Source organism: Sus scrofa, chromosome 6, assembly GCF_054392235.1.
Source record: "Sus scrofa isolate SSC_HxYL_T2T_F1_AM1 chromosome 6, Sscrofa_HxYL_maternal_Yorkshire_Landrace_v2.0, whole genome shotgun sequence".
NCBI classification, from domain to species: Eukaryota; Metazoa; Chordata; class Mammalia; order Artiodactyla; family Suidae; genus Sus; species Sus scrofa.
This window is the reverse complement of record NC_139388.1, coordinates 58,196,155-58,217,598: the sequence shown is the minus strand read 5'-3', so window position 1 is coordinate 58,217,598 and position 21,444 is coordinate 58,196,155. Positions and strand designations below refer to the sequence as shown.

Sequence of the window (21,444 nt, the reverse complement as noted above, 5' to 3'; positions counted from 1 at the left end):
TCCATGTGCTGCGGTTACAGCCCTAAAAAGCAAAAAAAAAAAAAAAAAAAAAAAAATCATTAGACCCATAGACTGTGCCACCCTAGAGGAGGGCAGAGGTCAGCCAGAGGATTCAGGGAAAGCTGCTCTTTACACTAGCGGCAGATTCTACACAGTCACTGGGTTCTCAGTTGTCTGAGCAAAGAGGTCTTGGGAATTGTGGTCTCTATACCCCCAGGGCACCCAGGGCCAGGCCACCCTTGCCCTTGCTCAGCTGGGAAAAGATGGACTGGGGAAAGATCTGGTGGTGGGCATGCTAACTCTGTGTTTCCCCTTTCTGGGACCCCAGGAGCGAGAGCGGGTTTGGGACACGTACAGCGGCCTGGAGCAGGAGCTGAGCACCCTGAGAGAGACCCTTGAGTACTTGCTGCACCTCGGGTCCCCCCAGGTACATCCCTGCCACGTCTAACGTCTAGCCCCACCCTCGACGCCAAGTTCACTAGGCAACCCTTTTGGCATTTAAGCTCCTCCCACAGAATCAAAGCTCCACCTATGTCATCTTAAGGCCCTCCCCCGACATCTTTTCCTTTCAGTAAAGATCTCTGGTAGTAATTAAGCTAGTACCCTTGATTTTCAGACCTATGTTCGGAACCACTCCCCGTTCTGGTCGGCCCCCAGTGTCAGAATTCCAGCCCTCGGCCCTGTCCCATCCTGCAAGTTCATGTCTCGTATTCTGCATCCTGACTCTTGCTGTTAAATGTCTCCTCTGGAGTCTCCCCTTCTAAATCCCAATCCCTTAGCTCAAGCCCCACTCCTAAGGTATAAGCCCCGCTGCTTGGCCTCAGACCCACGTCTTCCTTCTAAGCCTAGCAGCGGAACTCCTACATCATATACCTCCAGTTAAAAACTCTGGAAGTTCCCGCTGTGGTCCAGTGGGATCTGCGGCGTCTCTGAAGTGTTGGGGTGCAGATTCAATCCCCGGCTGTCACAGGAGGTTAAGGCTCCGAGTAAGTTGTGGCTCAGATCTGATCCTTGGCCCAGATCTGATGGCTGGCCTGGGAACTCCATGTGCCCGGGGGGTTGCCAAAAAAGGAGAATGAAACAAGACAAAAACCAATCTCTGGCTTCTAGTAACAGATTTAAGCCCCACTCTCTTCATTCTAAGCCCTTCCCGCGTCTTCCTAAAATCTGCTCCTCCACTCTAATCCCCCACCTATTGCTCATCACCAGCAACATATGAAAAGAATATATCCCAAGCAACTCAGGTTTATTGGAGGAATGCAAGGTTAACCTAATACTTGGAAATAGATCCCTGTCTTTCACCACATTTAATGAAATAAAGGATGAAAACCACATGATCACCCCAATAAAGGCAGGAAAATTTAAATAAAATCTCTCAGCAAGTAGGAGTATAAAGCAACTTCCTGCATCTTATAAGGCATCTGTAACACACCTACAGCAAACATTAGTGTTGGCAAATATTGTGAAATATTGAAAGCGTCCCCCCAATATTTGGATGTCTGCTATTGCCACGTCCAGTCAGCATTGCACCAGGGATCCTGGTCGGTGCGAGTGAGACTGAGAAGTAAATCAAAAGCATAAGGACCGGAGTTCCCGTCGTGGCGCAGTGGTTAATGAATCCAACTAGGAACCATGAGGTTGCCGGTTCGATCCCTGCCCTTGCTCAGTGGGTTAATGATCCAGTGTTGCCGTGAGTTGTGGTGTAGGTCGCAGACTCGGATCCCACGTTGCTGTGGCTGTGGTGTAGGCTGGTGGCTACAGCTCCGATTCGACCCCTAGCCTGGGAACCTCCATATGCCGTGGGAGTGGCCCTGGAAAAGGCAAAAAGACAAAAAAGAAAAAAAAAGGATAAGGACCAAAGAGGAAGAAAGTAAAGGTGTTTTTACTTATAGATGACATAATTGTGTATGTAGAAAATCCAAAATAATCTCCAGATAAACTGTTAGAATAAGGAAATCGAGAAAAGCAGTTGAATGCAAGGATAATATGCAAAAAGCGTTTGTTTTCCTGTGCTCTAATACCAAATAATTAGAAAATAAATATTTATGGCGTTCCCGTTCCCGTCGTGGCTCAGTGGTAGCCAACCCAGTTAGCATCCATAAGGAGGTAGGTTCAATCTCTGGCCTTGTTCAGTGGATTAAGGATCAGGTGCTGCCATGAGCTGTGGTGTAGGTCACAGATATGGCTTGGATCTGGCATTGCTGTGGCTGTGCTGTAGGCTGGCAGCTACAGCTCCAGTTCGACCACTAATCTGGGAACTTCCATATGCCTCAGTTGTGGCCCTAAAAAGACAAAAATATTAAAAAAAAAAAAAAAAAGGAAGACTTACATAAATGGAGAGATCTACCATGTTCATGGATAGGAAAGACCCAAATGCAAAGATATGGTTTCCCCACATTGATTTCCCCAGTGGGGATCTATAGTCCCGATACAAATCCAGAAGGTTTTTATGTGGGGATTGAGAAGCTGACTCTAAATTGTATCTGGACGTGCAAAAGGCCAAGAGCAGCCAAGGCAACCTCTAAAAAAAAACAAAGCTGGGAGATGCACACAACTGACTGTCAAGTCTGACTGTAAAGCTACAGTTCATAGGATGAGAGTGTAGTACTGACACCAGGTTAGAGAAATGGACCAAAGGAATAGAATAGGGTATTCAGAAACAGACTCACACCTATGTATATGGTCACCGGTTTATAACAGAAGTGACACTACAGAACCGTACAGAAAAGCTGATGTTTATGAGAAATGGTGATGGGTAATGGGATAGCCGTATGGGAATTTCAGACCCTTGCCGTGGCCTAGCAACGTGAACCCTTCTTGCATTTTTCCACTTTTGACTAACAAATTCCTTTCCTCTCCCCAGGACAGAGCATCTGCTCAGCAGCAACTGTGGATGGTGGAAGACACGCTGGCTGGTCTGGGGGGTCCCCAGAAATCACCCTCCCACACTGAGCCTGACTCCCCATCCCCTGCACTCCAAGGCGAGGAGTCCTCAGAGAGGGAGGTGAGACTCCGACACTTCTCTCCCCAGCTTCCTGTCCCATCTGCCCCAGCTTATTCCCCACTCGCCTCTTTCTCTCTGCCTTGATCAGCAAGTATCCAAAGCTCTGGAAGCCTTTGCTTTCTTTTCTTTTCTTTCTTTTTTTTAGGGCTACACCGCGGCATATGGAAGTTCCCAGGCTAGGGGTCAAATCGGAGCTATAGCTGCAGGCCTACACCACAGCCACAGCAACGCAGGATCCGAGCCATGTCTGCGACCTACACCACAGCTCACTGCCATGCCAGATCCTTAACCCAGTGAGTGACGCCAAGGATGGAACCTGTGTCTTCATGGACACTAGTCTGATTTGTTTCTGCTAAGCCACGATGGGAACTCCAGCCTTTGCTTTCTTTCTTTCTTTCTTTTTTTCTTTTTTTTTTGGTCTTTTTTGTCTTTTTAGGGCTGCACCTGCGACATATGGAGGTTCCCAGGCTAGGGGTCCAAGCGGAGTTGCAGCCACTGACCTACACCACAGCCACAGAAATGCCAGGTCCTTAACCCACTGAGCAGGGCCAGGGATCGAACCCACATCCTCATGGATGCTAGTTGAGGTTCCTAACCGCTGAGCCACGATGGGAACTCCCAGCTTTTGCTTTCATATTCATTCTACTGTGATCCTAGTCCAGCAGAGTGCTGGAGCCAGTTCCCCACCCGCCCTGAGAGCCAACTGGCAGCGTCTCTTCTCAACTCCACATTCAGTGATGGCATGTTGGTAGCTTGAAATTGACCACGGTGGGGGTATGTACACAGCAGAGATTGGCAAATGCTACAAACCAGAGCTCTCTTCTCCCAGAGAGGCGTTTGTTAAACATTTACCAGACACCGCTGATCTTAACTCCTACCTTGCAGGGTTCTGTGAGAAGGGGAAATTGTGAGGAAAAAGCGCCCCCCACAGAGTAAGCGCTCAGGAAGCTCGAGCCACTATTGTCACCACTGGGTATGGCTGCTGCTGGCCTTGATCAGCTGCATCACGCTGAGCGTAGCCTTGACTAGCATATCCAGGAGATCTCAGTTTAGATCCCAGCTCTGCTATCTTTGGGACATCAGTTGTCAACCTCGTTCTCTGAGCCTCAGTTTCCCCACATGTGAAATAGGGATAATAACAGCTGCCTCAGGCGTTCCCGTCATGGCTCAGTGGTTAATGAACCCGAAGGATCCATGAGGATGCAGGTTTGATCCCCGGCCTCGCTCAGTGGGTTAAGGATCCAGTGTTGCCGTGAGCTATAGTGTAGGACACAGACACGGGTCAGATCCGGAGTGGCTGTGGCTGTGGTGTAGGCCGGCAGCTGCAGCTCCGATATGACCTCTGGTCTGGGAACTTCCATAGACCATGGGTTCAGCCCTAAAAAAAAGACAAAAAAGTGGGAGAGCTAAGATTTGCAAACTAGTCTGGCTCCTCGTTTTCAGTCTTAATACAAGTCATGCTGTGTCTCAATGACGAAGTGGCTGGAACATGATGCTACTGATGATAATTATAATTATTATCCTCCTTTCCTGACCTCTCCAGAGCCTGCCCGAGTCCTTGGAACTGAGCGCGCCCCGGTCTCCGGAGGCTGACTGGGGGCGGCCCCCAGGGGGCGACAGAGAGCCCGCCAGCCCTCGCTCAGGTGAGCATCCGGGTCTGGAGGGACTTGCTTGCTCTTCTCCGTCCTCATCAGTCCCGTTCTGCGCCTCCAGGTCTCGGATCTCCAAGGGTCTCCCGGGCTTCCAGCCCTGAGGGTCGCCACCCCATGTCCCCACAGGCAGGAGCCAAGGTAGGATGTCCAACCAGCCTCCTCAAGTCCCTCCTGCAACCCTCAGACCCCCTGCCCTTGGGGAAACACCTGGGAGAGGGGCGATCTAAAGCCACACACACACACCCCCAGCTGAGAGCACGCAGGGGTTGTTGAGGGCGCTGTGGTTGAATTCTGTCTCCGCCACTTCGGAGCTGAGTAATTTTGGGTCACTTGTGAAACCTCTCTGCCTCCATTATCTCATCTGCAAAATGGAACCAATAGCAGTGTCTGCCGTCTAAAGCTGATGTGAAGAGTCAAACTGGGAGTTCCCATTGTGGCTCATTGGGTTAAGAACCCGACCAGTATCCAGGAAGATGCAGGGTTCAATCTTCGGCCTCGCTCAGTGGGTTAAGGATCCAGCGTTGCTGCGAGCTCCAGTGTAGGTCGCAGTTGTGGCTTGGATCTGGTGTGGCTGTGGCTGTGGTGTAAGTCGGCAGCTGCAGCTCTGATTTGACCCCTAGCCTGGGAACTTCCATATGCCGCAGGCACGGCCCTAAAAAGAAAAAGGAAAGAAAAGAAAGAGTCACACTGGATGAGTGCCCATAAAGCTTCATGTCAGGCTAGAGCAAGCACTTCATTCGTTAAATTTATCAATCATTCATCCAATAGATATTTATTAAAATATCCTCTTTCCTGTCTAATAAGGTAGCCAGTAGTCACATGCGGCTGTTTAAATTTTTTTTTTTTGTCGAGATTATTTAAATGAATATAAAATTCTGGAGTTCCCGTCGTGGCGCAGTGGTTAACGAATCCGACTAGGAACCATGGGGTTGCGGGTTCGGTCCCTGGCCTTGCTCAGTGGGTTAAAGGATCTGGCGTTGCCGTGAGCATGGTGCAGGTTGCAGACGCTGCTTGGATCCAGCGATGCTGTGGCTCTGGTGTAGGCCGGAGGCTACAGCTCCGATTGGACCCCTAGCCTGGGAACCTCCATATGCCGCAGGAGCGGCCCAAGAAATGGCAAAAAGACAAAAAAATAAAAATAAAATAAATGAATATAAAATTTAAAAATTGACTCCGCTGTATAGCACAGCAAACTATATCTAGTCACTTGTGATGGCACGTGATGGAGGATAATGTGAGAAAAAGAATATATATATATGTATGACTGGGGCACTTTGCTGTGCAGCCGAAACTGATAGAACTTTGTACATCAACTATAATAAATTTTTTTAAAAATGAAATAAATAAAATAATGAAAATTCACTCTCACTCACCGCAATTCAAGTGTTCAGAAGACACACGTGGCCAGTGGCTACTTTCTTAGACAGTGAAGATATCAAACACTGCCATCATTCAGGAAAGTTCTGCTGCCTAGAACTGTTTAGGCCCTGAAGATCCAAATGTGAGTAAGACGGAAAAAAAAAAAAAAAAAAAAAAAAAAACCTTCTCCCATGAATCTGACATTCTGGTGGGAAGAGGCAGGTAGTAAACAAATAATTTAACAAAGATTATTGTAGGAGTTCCCGTCGTGGCTCAGTGGTTAACAAATCCAACTAGGAACCATGAGGTTGTGGGTTCGATCCCTGGCCTCGCTCAGTGGGTTAAGTATCCCGTGTTGCAGACGCGGCTTGGATCTGGTGCTGCTGTGGCTGTGGTGTAGGCCGGTGGCTACAGTTCTGATCAGACCCCTAGCCTGGGAACCTCCGTATGCCATGGGTGCGGCCCTAAAAAGACAAAAAGACAAAAAAAAAAAAAAATTATTGTGTATGCTGTAAATAAAAGCAGACCACGGTGAGGGGGTTTGGGTGCTTGGAGGAAGGGTGTAATTATAGATGGCTTGGTCTGGGGAGGTTTCTGAGGAGGTAATGCTTTTGCAGATACTTGGCGGAGGCAAGGGAGCAAGCCTTGGGGATAGCTGGTGGAAGAGAGTTAGAGGCAAAGAGAACAGCCCTTGCAAATGTTCTGAGGCACAAGCGAGTCTGGTGTGTTGGAGGAGCAGCTAGGAAGCCAGTGTGATTGGAAACGAGTAACCGAGCAAGGGGAAGAGGGATGCTAATGAGGACAGATGGGAAAATGGGCGCAGATCGTGCTGGGCCTTGTGTCCAAGGTGGTGGCTTAGTTTTGACACGTTGTGAGCTGAGAGCTACAGAGGCCCCTCAGCCAAGAGCCACGAGTTGCGGTAATTGGGAGCCTGCGCCCTCTAGTGGCCATGCGGGGAACAGTCTGTGTAGATAAGGGCTGAGGCAGAAAAGCAGTGAGGGGGCGACTGGGCTAGTCCAGGGGGAAGATAACGGTTGTTTGCAGCAGATTAGAAGAGAAGATGCCGGGAGTTCCCGTCGTGGCAGTGGTTAACGAATCCGACTAGGAACCATGAGGTTGCGGGTTCGGTCCCTGCCCTTGCTCAGTGGGTTAACGATCCGGCGTTGCCCTGAGCTGTGGTGTAGGTTGCAGACGCGGCTCAGATCCCGCGTTGCTGTGGCTCTGGCGTAGGCCGGGAGCTACAGCTCGGATTCGACCCCTAGGCCTGGGAACCTTCATATGCCGCAGGAGCGGCCCTAGAAATGGCAAAAAGACAACAACAACAACAAAAAAAAAAAAAAAAAAGAGAGAGAGAAGATGCCAAGAAAGAATCGGGGAGTTCCTGCTTAGCTCATTGGGTTAAGAACTCGACAGTGTGGCCCTGAGGATGCGGGTTCCATCCCTGGCCTCACTCAGTAGGTGAAGGTGTAGGTGAAGGTTCTAGCGTTGGGGCAAGCTGCGGTATGAGTTGCAGATGCGGTTGAGATCCAGTGTCGCTGTGGCTGTGGTGTAGGCTGGCAGCTGCAGCTCTGATTCCACTCCTAGCCCAGGAACTTCCATATGTCGCAGGTGTAGCCTTAAAGAGAGAAAAAGAAAGAAAGGAGTCAGATTCTATCAGTTTTACCTATATCAGTTTTAAACCCTATCCAAAACCCTTAGGACCCCAATGTTCACAATGCAAAATCTTGCAGATTCAAGACTGATAATTCGGGAGAATTCCCATCGTGGCGCAGCAGAAACGAAGCCAACTAGGAGCCATGAGGTTGCAGGTTCAGTCCCTGGCCTCACTCAGTTAAGGATCCTGTGTTGACGTGAGCTGTGGTGTAGGTTGCAGATGCAGCTCAGATCTGGTGTTGCTGTGCCTCTGGCAGAGGCTGGCAGCTGTAGCTCCAGTTCGACCCCTAGCCTGGTGACCTCCATATGCCCGGATGCGGCCCTAAAAAGACAAAAATAAATAAATAAAAAAGAAGGGTAATTCGGTGCATATACTGTGTACACCTGGGGCTCTAGGGAGGCACCCTTAATCAAACACATTATTTCTCCAGTAAAATGTATGAATATGCATAGGAAATGGGATAAAGCTATAAATAACATCTCCATTTAAATGTCAGGTGTTAAAAAATAGATAGCAATGAATTACCTAAACGAAGGAGTCAGTGGGAGAAAAATAGATTATAGGAGTTCCCACTGTGGCAACCAGGTTGAGGGGGCATCTCTGCAGCGCCGGGACACAGGTTGGATCCCCAGCCCCCCACAGCGCATTAAAGGATCCATTGTTGCCCTCAGCTGTGGCTTAGGTCACAGCTGTGGCTTGGATCTGATTCCCAGCCTCGGAAATCCATATGCTTGGAGGCAGCACACACACACACAAAAAATTAAAAAATAGCTTACAAATATCAGGCACTTTGTATTTCCAAGACAAAGGTTTAGGAAAGCATTGTGTCCCACAACCAAGTACAAAGAAAGCCAAATACCTAAATGCTCACGTGCAGTGAATGCTCCTGGCATCTGGTGGCTTGAAGATTCTGGAGACAGGGGACACTGGTCAGGCCAGCAATGCCAGCGACGAACTGGAGTTGGACATCTGGAGCAGGGCCAGGAGCAGGATTCCCCAAGGATGAGGCAGGTGGCCTTCGTAGAGTTTCCTGCTGTGTCATCTGCTCCTTAATAAAGGGTCTTGCCTGAGCAGTGTCCTGTTAATTCAGTAAACCGGTAAGAAACACTTGGTCACATATAAGGTTGTACCTTTGGGGGTCAGCAATGTACTGATCGCCCCTTTCACCATTTTGTCTTCTGTCCCCAAGGTCATCAACATCATCAAACTGTAATCCTCTCCCATTTCTTCCTTCCTTCCTTCCTTTTTAGAGAAGCTTCCAGGCTACGGGTCGAATCGGAGCTGTAGCTACCAGCCACAGCCACACCAGATCTGAGCCACATCTGTGACCTACACCACAGCTCCCGGCCACGCTGGATCCTTAACCCACTGAGTGAGGCCAGGGATCCCACATGCGTCCTCATGGACAGGCTCATTACCACTGAGCCATAATGGGAAATCCTAAAAAAATTTATCATTCTTTTTTTATGGCTCAGTAATATTACACAGCCACCCACATACATAAATACATACCACCTTTTCTTTATCCATTTATCTGTCAGTGGGCACTTAGGCTGCTTCCATATCTTGGCAATTGTAAATGGTGCAGCTGTGAACATTGGGGTGGAGATGCCATGATATCTTGTCTGCAGAATAATGCCCAGGAGGTCCCGTCGTGGCTCAGCGGTAATAAACCCAACTAGTATCCATGAGGATGCAGGTTCAATCCTTGGCCTTGTTCAGTGGGTTAAGGATCTGGCACTGTCATGAGCTGCGGTCGCAGATGTGGCTTGGATCCTTTGTTGCTGTGGCTGTCACCAGCAGCTACAGCTCCAATTTGACCCCTAGCCTGGGAACTTCCATATGCTGCAGCTATGGCCCTAAAAGGCAATAAATAAATCAATAAATAAAATAAAAAGTCTATAAATAATAAATGCTGGAGAAGATGTGGAGAAAAGGGAACCCTCCTGTACTGTTGGTGGGAATGTAACAGCCACTATGGCAAACAGTATAGAATTTCCTTAGAAAACTAAGGATAGGAGTTCCTGTTGTGGCTCGGTGGTAATGAACCCAACTAGTATCCATGAAGACATGGGTTCAATCCCTGGCCTTGCACAATGGATTAAGGATCTGGCATTGCCGTGAACTGCGGTGTAGGTTGCAGACACAGCTCAGATCTGGTGTTGCTGTGGCTGTGGTGTCAGCTGGCAGCTACAGCTCCAATTCCACCCCTAGCCTGGGAACTAGCAATCCCACTTCTGGGCATCTATCCAGACAAAACTATAATTCGAAAAGATACATGCACCCCTAAGTTCACAGCAGCACCATTCACAACAGCCAAGACATGGAAACAACGTAAATATCCATTGACAGATGATTGGATCAAGATGTGGTACATATAGGGAGTTCCCATCATGGCTCAGCCGAAACGAATCCAACTAGGAACCATGAGGTTGTGGGTCTGATCCCCCCTGGCCTCACTCAGCAGATTCAAGACCCGACGTTGCTATGAGCTGTCGTGTGGGTCACAGAGGCGGCTCAGATCCTGCGTTGCTGTGGCTGTGGCGTAGGCCAGTGGCTATAGCTCCAATTAGAACCCTAGCCTGGGAACCTCCATATGCCGCTGGGTGCAGCCCTAAAAAGACAAAAAAGGCTTAGAAAAAACAAAAGATGTGGTACATCTAGATATACGCAATGGAATACTACTCAGCCATAAAAGAGAACGAGAAATGCCATTTTCAGCAGCGTGGATGAGACTCTATGAAACAAAAGCAGACTCAGACATAAGAGAACAGACTTGTGGTTGCCGTCGGGGAGGGATGGCTTGGGAATTTGGGACGAGCAGATGCAACCTGGTATAAATAGAATGCATAAACCACAAGGTCCTACTGTATGGCCCTGGGAACTATATTCAATATCCTGTGATAAACCAGGATGGAAAAGAATATGAAAAAGTGGAGTTCCCGTTGTGGCGCAGTGGTTAACGAATCCGACTAGGAACCATGAGGTTGAGGGTTCGTTCCCTGGCCTCGCTCCGTGGGTGAAGGACCCAGTGTTGCCGTGAGCTGTGGTGTAGGTTGCAGACGTGGCTCGGATCCTGCGTTGCTGTGGCTGTGGTGTGGGCCAGCGGCTGTGGCTCCGATGAGACCCCTAGCCTGGGAACCTCCATGTGCTGCGGGAGCGGCCCTAAAATAAGGCAAAATGACAAAAAACAAAAACAATATGAAAAAGAATGTGTAGCTATAAAGATATAGATATGTCTGAATCACTGTTCTGTACCCGAGAAACTAACACAACATTGGAGATTCACTATACTTCAATTTTTAAATTTTTAATGTAATTTTTTTGTTTGCTTTTTTTTTTTTAGGGCCGCACCTGTGCTATGTGGAGGTTCCTAGGCTAGGGGTCGAATAGTAGCTGTAGCCTCCAGCCTACACCACAGCCACACTCGCCGGGTCTGAGCCGTGTCTGTGACCTACACCGCAGCTCATGGTAACGCCGGATCTTTAACCCACTGAGCAAGGCCAGGATCAAACCTGCGTCCTCATGGATACCAGTCAGATTCATTTCCCCTGAGCCACAGTGGGAACTCCTGAGAACTGGATTTTTATCACAAGTAAGAGTGCTTCCTAGAGTGTGGACGCCTAGTGCCAAGATACTGGATATATCCAGGACGTGGGGTGTTTGTCAGGCTGGGGCTTTGGGTTCAAACCGGGCCACTGATGGAGTTGAGGCTGGAGAGGCGGGGAGGGACCAGACCACCCACGGAGCCTCCGACACCCTTGTCCTGAGAGCGCTTGGCGGCCCTGGAGGGGAGATCCCATCAGACTTAGTGGCGAACTTGCTGGAAAGGGCCAGACGGGGTTGAGAGGCTCAGGGAAGAGAAAGCGGAGGCCAAGGCTGACGTGTCCCCGTGTCGCTCATCTCAGCAGGTGCCCCCGGCCCGGCCCCGCATGAGTGCCCAGGAGCAGCTGGAGAGGATCCGCAGAAACCAGGAGTGTGGACGGCCTCTCCCTCGCCCAGCCTCCCCCGGGCTCCTCAGCCTGCAGAGGGCGCTGTCTCCAGCCAGACGCCAACCTGACACGGAACCAAAAGTGAGGGGCAGTGGGGCTTCAGTTCTTGGTTTGGAGCCTCAGTTTTCCCTTCTGTGAAATGGGGATGTTTCCTTTGTCCTTCCCTGGAATGGGATTCCAGATTTCCATGACTTGTACCTGTGCTGAAGTCAGCATCCTAGCTCCCTGAGGAAAGGAGAACAGGATGGGCCAGAGACAAGGTCTTGGCAGCCCTCTCCTTTCCAGGGGTGGGGGCGGGGGGGGTGTCCACAGACCTGGATTAGGAGCTCAGTTTTGCTTTTCAGTTGCTATGTGTTATCAAAAGCCAAAAAAAAAAAAAAAAAGATTAAAAACTTGAGCAAGTAAGGAAATCAATTTTATTTCATTTACTCTTATTAGCTTCGGCCAGGCCTGCAGAACGCAGAAGTTCCTGGGTGGGGGATCCAACCCACGCCATGGCAGTGACAATGAGGGATCCTTAACCTGCTGAGCCACCAGGGAACTCCAGGAAATTGATTTTTTTTTCTTTCTTTTTTGGTAGTCTCTGGTCCATGGGTCAAATCTGAGCCAGAGCTGTGACCTACACCACAGCTGCAGCAATGCCACATCCTTAACCCACTGCCCTGGGCTGGGGATCAAACCGGCGCCTCCACGAAGACAAACTGGGTCATTAACCTGTTGAGCCACAGTGGGAACTCCAGGAAATCAATTTTATTCACACGGTTACCAGGGGGAGAACCCTCCAGGTCTGAAGATCAGGGTGTCTGGGCAAGATGGTTTCATCATAAACTTTTCTCGGGAGAAATTAGACAAGTCATAGGTGGGGTGATTTTATCATTTTTATGGTGGGGATTGTTTAAAGCGCATCTCAGTCAGCTGAACAAGCATTTATCTCTATGTCTAGCTAGTTTGGGGGGACAGAGAGTTCAGCTAATCATTTACGACAAAAGGAATGTGAATTTGGAAGGTCTGTTTCTGGCCTTGTTACAGACAAACAAGGAGGGCAGCCATCTGTGAGTCTCTCCATGAAAATCCTAATAAAGTCAAGTTAACAAGAAAAAAAGGGGAATTTTTTTGGAGCCCAGCAGGATTATTACCTGGGAGATAGACTCTCAGAAAGCTCTGAGATGAGTTCCTGTCGTGGCTCAGCGGGTTAAGAACCTGACATAGTGTCCGTGAGGATGTGATTTGAGCCCTGGCCTCGTTCAGTGGATTGGGGAATCTGGCCTGGCCACAAGCTGCAGTGTGGGTTGCAGATTCGGTTTTAGATCTGGCATTGCTGTGGCTGTGGCATAGACTGGCAGCTGCAGCTCCCATTTGATCCCTAGCCTGAGAACTTCCATATGCTGTGGGTGTGGCCATTAAAAAAAAAAAAAAAAGCTGAGAATTGTCCTGTCTGTTAGAAGTCGAAGGTACAGTCATAGACATTTTCCAGACAAAGGATCTTACATAAAAATGACATTTGCGGAGTTCCCATCGTGGCGCAGTGGTTAACGAATCCGACTAGGAACCATGAGGTTGTGGGTTCGGTCCCTGCCCTTGCTCAGTGGGTTAACGATCCGGCGTTGCCGTGAGCTGTGGTGTAGGTTGCAGACGCGGCTCGGATCCCGCGTGGCTGTGGCTCTGGCGTAGGCCGGTGGCTACAGCTCTGATTCAACCCCTAGCCTGGGAACCTCCATATGCCGCGGGAGCGGCCCAAGAAATAGCAACAACAACAACAACAACAACAAAAAGACAAAAGACAAAAAAGACAAAAAAAAAAAAAAAAAGACATTTGCCATGTTTGGGGGGGGGGCAATTTTCTCTCTTCGCTAAGCTCCTTCACTTCATCCTCAAAATGAGGACGTGAGGGCTTCCTGGGGGAGGAATTCTAATGCTCCAATTCCTTTGCAGCCTGCCCTGGGACACTCAGGAGCCCAGAAATGGCTCAGAAGCTCTGGGTCCTGGAGCAGGTAAGGAATTGGAGATCCAAACTAGAAGCAAGAAAGTCAACAAAAGGGTGAGGAGTAGCATTAAGTATTAATGTCTCCTGAGTACTCTTGAGTACCAGGGTATGGATGGCAGAACATTTCAGAGACGCTTGAGTTCCTGGGGAATGAGAAAGCCCTAGTTCACAGCGGTTCCACCGTTGCTGTCAAACTCTGCTCCTCTGTCGGGAAGTTTTCGGGCAATTGGACTACAGATCCCATAATGCACGCAGACTTAAAAAGAGGGTCTCGCCCTGTTCAAAATCCTTTAGAGCCATATGCTAGGGACTACAACTCCCAGAAGGACACGCTCTGCACCGTGGTCCTCACCTTACAGGCAAATTATTCAAGGCCACCCCTGCATCTTCTTTTTTCTAGTCCGAGGAACACGACCCCTTATTTACCAACATCTGAGGGTCACCGGGAGCGAGTTCTCAGCCTCTCTCAAGCCTTGGCTGCTGAGGCGTCACAGTGGCACCGAATGATGACAGGTGAGAATGGGCTGGGGACCTTGGGCTCCTGGGTGTTAGGGAAGAGGGAGTCTGGAGGCCCGGAATCCTAGGTCCTGGTGGGGAGGGGGGTCCGACGACCGCCAGAAACCCTCTGCCTTGGTAAAGAAAGAGCTGGACAGGGCTTGGGGGTTCCAGACCCCAGTAGGAGGGGACTGGATCCCAGGACTGCCGTGTCTGGGGGAGGAGAGGACGGGGAGCCTGGACTCCTAGGTTTGAGAGGAAAGTCCTGGGTGTCGGGACTTCTGGGTCCCAAAGTTTGCCATTCTCGTTCTCCGTCCGTCCTCTCCAGGTGGCAGTTTGGACTCTCGAGGAGACCCTCTTCCCCCTGCGTCGCCACCTCCGTCAGATCCCACGCCCTGCGTGTCCTCGCCCCCAAGATCTCCTCCAGTGGCCAGTTCCCACTCCACGGGGTTCTCCCACCGAGGGACTGGGCGCGACGCAGGCCCGGCCTCTTGGGAGCCGACCTGGGATTCCGGGACCGCCCCTCCCGCGCTAACCCCAGACGAGGAGGCGTGGCCTCTGAGAGTCACGCTGCTACAGTCCAGCTTCTGACCCGCCCAAGCAGGGCAGCCAATCAGAGCTGGAGGGCGTGTCCCGGAGGTACTTCCGGGACAGATGGAGCCTCTTCCCTCACCTGAGGGCGTGATCTGGTCCCCTCCCGGTGGCCGAGGAGTGGCTACTTTGGCCAAAGTTTGATTTTCCCAATACTTGTCCAAATTTGGATTAAAACATTGAACTCTTAGTCGATAACTTTCTGTCTGTTTGGAGTTGTGACACCGGTGTCTCGAAGAGGTAGAGCTGGAGTGGTGAACTCCTGGGTCCCGCGGGAGGAGGGGACAGCGGACTCAGCTTTGTGTGTCAGAGGAACGGGGGGAGCTCGAGGTCTGGATTACTGAGTCTGAGGGAGGAGGGGGCCGGCGACCTGGATTCCTGGGTCTGAAGGAAGAGAGGACCCGGGACCTGGACTTTGGAGTCCAAGGTCCGGCAGAGGGGGCCGGACTCCAGGAATCCCGAGTTTGAGGGTTGGGGGACCGGCCTCCTGGGTCTGAGGGAGGAGGGGGCTGGGGCCAAGTTCCAGGCTTCTGGCTTTCCTGGCAACGCCCCCGGGGCCGGGCTTCAGGATCCAGCCCCTATTTATGGTTCGACCCCAAGACCTCACCGGACTTCAGAGGGGGATAGAAGCCTCGAGTGAGTGTGAGTGAGTGGCCGAAGGAGACCTTCTGACGCGGGATGGCAACGGGAACGCGCTATGCCGGGAAGGTGGTAATCGTGACGGGGGGCGGGCGCGGCATCGGAGCTGGGATCGTCCGAGCCTTCGGTGAGTGGGGTCTGGTCGGCTCTGAACAGTGGAGTCTGGGAGCGGAGGGACCCGGGGGCTAATGGGTGTGGGACGAAGTATCTTCTGTACTGGAATCTAGATTCTTGTCTCGTAAAATCCAATTTGCAAAGTTAACGAAGGGAAGGCAGAGGTGGCCTGGGGCCTGAGATTGCGGCGGATTTTCAAATGCCATTGACTCCCTTTCTCTGGGTCTCAGCTATTGCTACAGAATGGGGGGCCGGGGGTGGTGGTTGAAGGAATATGTCTTTTGGAGGTTTAGGGTTTACTCTAGAACCCAGGGATGGAGACTCAGGAGCCCCAGAAGTCACCTGGAATAGCCAAGGAGAAGGCTAGGCTTCTGCCTTTTGCCCTACGGGATCATCATGAGACTTTGGGGTCACGAGGGGAACAGAGCTGGGGCGGTGGTGGGGGGGGGAACGGCCCTGTTCCGGGTGGCCACAGAGGGCAGCAGAGATCTTCACCAAGGTCTCTGCAGGGCTAACCTATTCCCTGTCTATTCGCAGTGGAAAGTGGCGCCCAGGTGGTGATCTGTGACAAAGACGGTGAGTGAGGGTCCCCCAGTCCTCAGCCCACTGCCTCCTCCCTTAGATTCAAGAAGAATACAGGCCCCAGCACCCTCCTCCCTCAGACCCAGGAGTCCAGACCCCCAGCCCCTCCTCCCTCAGACCCAGGATCCTGGGCCCCCAGCCCCTCCTCTCTGAGACCCAGGCTCCAGCCCCCAGCCCTTCTCTTCCTGCAGAGTCCACTGGTCGGACCCTGGAGCAGGAGCTGCCTGGGTCTGTCTTTGTCCTCTGTGACGTGACTCAAGAGGATGATGTGAAGGTGAGCGCGTAGTTTCTGTCCCTCCCCGTCCCCCTCAATCTCCAATCGTTCTCTCTCTCCCTTCACCCCGGGCTTTGCACATGCTATTCCCTCTACCCTTCTCCCATCTCCTGGCTAAATGACACCTGCCCCCAGAGTCTCAGCTCAGTTTCATCGCAAAGCTTTCCTAACTCGGCTGGCCACGTCCTGTGTCTGCCGAGAAGATTCTCCTCTATCTCCCAGGCCTTCAAGGCCCCTGGTCCCTCCTGTCACATGATCTGGATCCAGTAAGAGTTCTCCTTCTCCCAGGGTTTCTCCCCCTTCCCTTCATCTGCTCCCCCATCCCCCACCCTCCTGGGTCTCTGGAGTAGTGAGCTCAGGGTGTGTGTCACCAGCCCTCTGGTCTCTGGCACCACTGGCGTCCAGTCTCCTCATCTCCTGCCATGCCTGGCGATTTGGGGTCGGCCCCCACAATGTCCTGTCCCCTCCGCGGTGACTCCGCTTCTGCCACGTCTCACTTGGGGGAGCCCAGCAGGGGCACCAATGCTGTTCACTCACAAGACAGCTTTCTCCTCAGACCCTCGTTTCTGAGACCATCCGCCGCTTCGGCCGCCTGGACTGTGTGGTCAACAACGCCGGCTCCCGTGAGTTGTCAACCCGCTTCCCGGGCTCTGTCCCATTGCTGCTCTGTGTCCCCAGGCCTGTGCCGCCACCTCTTTATGCCTCAGTTTCTACATTTCTAAAATGACAATGACCACCACTGTCCTTGCCATTACAGGGTGTTGAGAGTATTAAATAGTGTAACTGGGCGGAGTTCCCGTCATGGTGCAGAGGAAATGAACCTGACTAGGAACCATGAGGTTGCGGGTTCAGTCCCTGGCCTTGCTCAGTGGGTTAAGGATCTGGCTGTGAGCTGTGGTGCAGATACGGCTCGGATCCCGTATTGCTGTGGCTGTGATGTAGGCCAGAGGCTGTAGCTCCGATTCGACCCCTAGCCTGGGAACCTCCATATGCCACGAGTGCGGCCCTAAAAAAAAAAAAAATTGTGTCACTGCTCAGCCCCCTAATCACCCTAACTGTCTTGGGCAGACAGCGTCCATCTTGCAGCCTCCGTTTTGGTTTGGTTTGGTTTGGTTTTGGCCATGGCATGCAGAAGTTCCAGGGTCAGGGATTGAATCTGCGCCACAGCAGCAATAATGCCAGGTCCTTAGTCTGCTGAGCCACCAGGGAACTCCAACCTCAGTTTCTTTAAAGTGAGGCGGATGGCTCTTTTTTTCTGTGACTGTGAACAAGTACGCTTGGCCCAGGGCTTACAGGTCTTGGTGTGGAGGCTTTGAAGGGAAATTGTCATCTGTTTCATGACTACCCTTTATAAGAATGCCTCACATTGGTAAAGCGAGGCTCAGCGAGGTGAACTGATTGGACTAAGGTCACACAGCAAGGCTGTGATGGAAAGATGCCTTTCTTACTGGCTGGACAACTTTGAGCAAATTGATTTACCCTCTCCGGGCTGCAGTTTCCTTCTCTTGTCAAGATATAAAGAGATGGCAGGTACTAGTTCATCCATTCTCTCTATGTCCTTTGGCCTTTCAATAGATGTTTACTGAGCATCCGCTATGCCCATGTTCTTTCCTAGGGACTGGGGATGTAGCGGTAAACAAAACAGACGAGGCATTTCTGTCCTCGTGGGATTCATGTTCTAGAGAAAGGAAACAGATAAAAAAAAAAGACAGCTATCTTTCATCTTCATTATTCACCCTCTGGCCCCAGGCAGGACTTGGGGCGCTTTCCCAGTATTCACGGACATGCGCAGAGAGGCTGACATCTGTGTGGCCTGTAGCACTTTTTCCCAGCTAAGGTCAGACAAGGTGATACTCTGCCCTCCTGGGTTCAATCCTCAAACAGAATTTCCCAGAGGGGGGAGATGAGAGAGGGCAGGGGCCGTTTGAAGAGCTCGCTCTGGGGCCAGTTGGATGGAATCCATCCCAGTGCTGACACCTGCGAGTGGGGCAGCCTGAGGCAAGTCACATGACATTCCTGAACCTGGTTTCCTCATTTGCAGAATAAATAAAATAGTCTTGCAGGAGGAGTTGTTTTTAGGATGTAAGATTATAGTCTGTGTTAGCCACAGGGCTCTCTATACGTATGTGCATGTAAACAAACACACATATGGCCCGTCTGATTCTGTTCCCGCTGCCACAACGAAATGCCATGGACCAGGTGGCTTCAACAACATACGCATTTATTTTTCACGGTTCTAAGGGCGAGGAGGTCCAAGATCAAGTTGGAGGCAGTTGCTGGGACCTCACACAGTGGAAGAGGCAAGGGACGGCTCTAGAGTCTCTTATTTTTTTATTTGTTTGGCTTTTTAGGGCCCCACCTGTGGCATATGGAAATTCCCAGGCTAGGGGTGGAATCCGAGCTGAGCTGCCAGCCGACACCACAGCCACAGCAACTCAGAATCCGAGCCGTGTCAGTGACCTACACTGCAACTCATGGCAGTGCTGGATCCCCAGCCCAATGAGCGAGGCTGAACCCCACTCCTCATGGTGGGGTTCGTTTCTGCTGAGCCATAATGGGGACTCCTGGAGTCTCTCTCTCTCTGTTTGTTTGTTTTGTTTAGTTTTTTGTCTTTTTAGGGCTGTACCCGCGGCATATGGAGGTTCCCAGGCTAGGGGTTGAATCGGAGCTGTAGCCGATGGCCTACACCACAGCCACAGCCACGTGGGATCCAAGCCATGTCTGCGACTACACTTCAGCTCATGGCAACGCTGGATCCTTAACCCACTGAGCAAGGTCAGGGATCAAACCTGTGTCCTCATGGATGCTGGTCAGATTCCTTTCCGCTGAGCCACTACGGGAACTCCCTGGACTTTCTTTTGTAAGGGCACTGATCCCATGCAAGAGGCCTCCATCCTCAAACCCAATCACCTCCCACAAATCCCCACCTCCAAACACCATCACATTGGAAGTGAGGATTTCAACATATGAATGGAGCAGCTCAAACATGCTGCCTGTAGCAAGTAGATATTGTTATGTAATATCATATTTATGTTTCCCCCTAGGAGCAATGGGTCAGTATTCACTAACTCAGTGTTTGTCCTGACTTTATAGACTAAAACTGCCTCTGATAAGAATTGGTTGGGAGTTCCCATCCTGGCTCAGTGGTTAACGAATCTGACCAGGACCCATGAGGTTGTGGGTTCGATCCCTGGCCTCGATCAGTGGGTTAAGGATCCGGTGTTGCCATGAGCTGTGGTGTAGGTTGCAGACGCGGCTCGGATCCGGAGTTGCTGTGGCTCTGGCGTAGGCCGGTGGCTACAGCTCCAATTTGACCCCTAGCCTGGGAGCCTCCATATGCCGAGGGAGTGGCCCAAGAAATGGCAAAGAGACAAAAAGAAAGAAAAAAGAAAGCATTGGTTGTATATACTAGCATGTTCTGGAGTGATAAAAGCTATGAAGAAAAATAAAGCTCAGAGTTCCCTGGTGGCTCAGCAGTTTAAGGACCCAGCATTGTCACTGCTGTGACTCGGGTCACTGCTCTGGAGCAGGTTTGATCCCTGGCCTGGGAACTTTCACAAGCCAAAAATAAAATTAAAAAAGTAAGAAACAAAGCTGATGGAGGGCTTAGAGAATGACGGGGGCTCTTTCTGTCGGAGGATCCGGGGTCGCTTCTCTGAAGATGTTTGAACAGATCTCTGGAGGAAGCGAGGTCACAAGCCCTGGATCTCTGGGGAGGAATAAGCCAATATTTCCTTAACTTTCCATCGTCATTTTCCCCCACTTCTCTGTGCCTTCATGCACTAGACCCCTAAAGACTTTGGAAGGTTCAGGGTCCATTTTTGCCACCTTTTTTTTTTTTCCCCCTCATTTTGTTCTTCTTCTTACTGTCTTTCCTGCTACTCTTCTCTTCTTTTTTTTTTTTTTTTTTTTTTTTGGGTCTTTTTGCTATTTCTTGGGCCGCTCCCGCAGCATATGGAGGTTCCCCGGCTAGGGGTCTAATCGGAGATGTAGCCACCGGCCTACGCCAGAGCCACAGCAACGCGGGATCCGAGCCTCGTCTGCAACCTACACCACAGCTCACGGCAACGCCGGATCGTTAACCCACTGAGCAAGGGCAGGGATCGAACCCGAAACCTCATGGTTCCTAGTCGGATTCGTTAACCACTGCGCCACGATGGGAACTCCTACTCTTCTCTTCTGAATGTTGATTTGCTGTAATGCCCCTCCTTCCCCATTCCTTCTATTTATTTAACAAACACACTCCAGTACTAAGTGTCAGGCACCATATTGACTTGTGAAATTGTGAAGCCCAAAACCAAAGCGCTACCTTCATCCTATAGATGAGACAGCTGAGGCACAGAGAGGCCAAGTGACTTGCCCAAAGTCACACAGCCAAGGCATGGCGGGCTTAGATTTGAACCCAGACTTTCTGGCCTTGAGACTGCTTTTTCTTCTTTTGCTGTTTCTTTTAGGTTTTTTTTTTTTTTTTTTTTTTTTTAATTTTTAGGGCCGCACCCATGGGATATGGCAGTTCCCAGGCCAGGGGTCGAATTGGAGCCACAGTTGCAGGCCTACACCACAGCCACAGCAACGCGGGATCCGAGCTGCATCTGCAACCTATACTGCAGCTCATGGCAACGCCGGGTCCTTAACCTACTGAGTGAGGCCAGGAATTGATCCCCCATCCTCGTGGATACTAGTTGGGTTCGTTATTGTTGAGCCACCATGGGAAACTCTTTTACATTTTTAATTGAAGTATAGTTGTTTTTCAGTTTTATGTTAGCTCTAGCTATACGGCTGCGTGATTCAGTAGTTTTGCAGATCATATTCTGTTATAGGTTATTTCAAAATAATGGCTGTGATTTCCGGTGCTATATAGAATATCCTTGTTGCTTTTCTATTTTATACGTAGCAGTTTGTGTCTGTTAATCCTATGCCCTTAAATTGTCCGTCTCTCCTTCCTTCTCCCCTTTGGTAACCACAAGTTTGTTTTCTACATCTGAATCTATTTCTGTTCTGCATATGCATTTATTTGTATTATCTGTGAGATTCCACATGTAAATGATATTGTACAGTATTTGTCTTTCTCTGACTTATTTCACTAAGCATGATATTCTTGGCG

At 50.5% G+C, this 21,444-nt stretch overlaps 2 protein-coding genes across 12 annotated transcripts in view; both read left to right on the top strand.

Moving 5' to 3' along the window:
- PLEKHA4 (pleckstrin homology domain containing A4) overlaps positions 1–14,929 on the top strand; it is a 26,644-nt gene extending 11,715 nt beyond the window's left edge. For 8 of the 9 annotated variants that reach the window (XM_084961429.1, XM_084961428.1, XM_084961431.1 and 5 more), the window contains exons 13-20: positions 329–427; positions 2,864–3,004; positions 4,548–4,647; positions 4,718–4,794; positions 11,578–11,742; positions 13,594–13,652; positions 14,046–14,158; positions 14,469–14,929. In XM_084961429.1, the coding sequence (XP_084817555.1) occupies positions 329–427; positions 2,864–3,004; positions 4,548–4,647; positions 4,718–4,794; positions 11,578–11,742; positions 13,594–13,652; positions 14,046–14,158; positions 14,469–14,731 (1,017 nt within the window). In that variant the 3' untranslated portion in view covers positions 14,732–14,929. The remainder of the gene's footprint in view (positions 1–328; positions 428–2,863; positions 3,005–4,547; positions 4,648–4,717; positions 4,795–11,577; positions 11,743–13,593; positions 13,653–14,045; positions 14,159–14,468) is intronic. The other variant, XR_014806476.1, reaches the window with a different exon arrangement.
- HSD17B14 (hydroxysteroid 17-beta dehydrogenase 14) overlaps positions 14,776–21,444 on the top strand; it is an 18,952-nt gene continuing 12,283 nt past the window's right edge. The window contains exons 1-5 of one of the 3 annotated variants that reach the window (XM_084961848.1): positions 14,776–14,971; positions 15,332–15,497; positions 16,022–16,060; positions 16,258–16,340; positions 16,897–16,963. In XM_084961848.1, the coding sequence (XP_084817974.1) occupies positions 15,410–15,497; positions 16,022–16,060; positions 16,258–16,340; positions 16,897–16,963 (277 nt within the window). In that variant the 5' untranslated portion in view covers positions 14,776–14,971; positions 15,332–15,409. Of the gene's footprint in view, positions 14,972–15,299; positions 15,498–16,021; positions 16,061–16,257; positions 16,341–16,896; positions 16,964–21,444 lie in introns of all 3 variants that reach the window. The other 2 variants (XM_084961849.1, XM_084961850.1) reach the window with 2 other exon arrangements.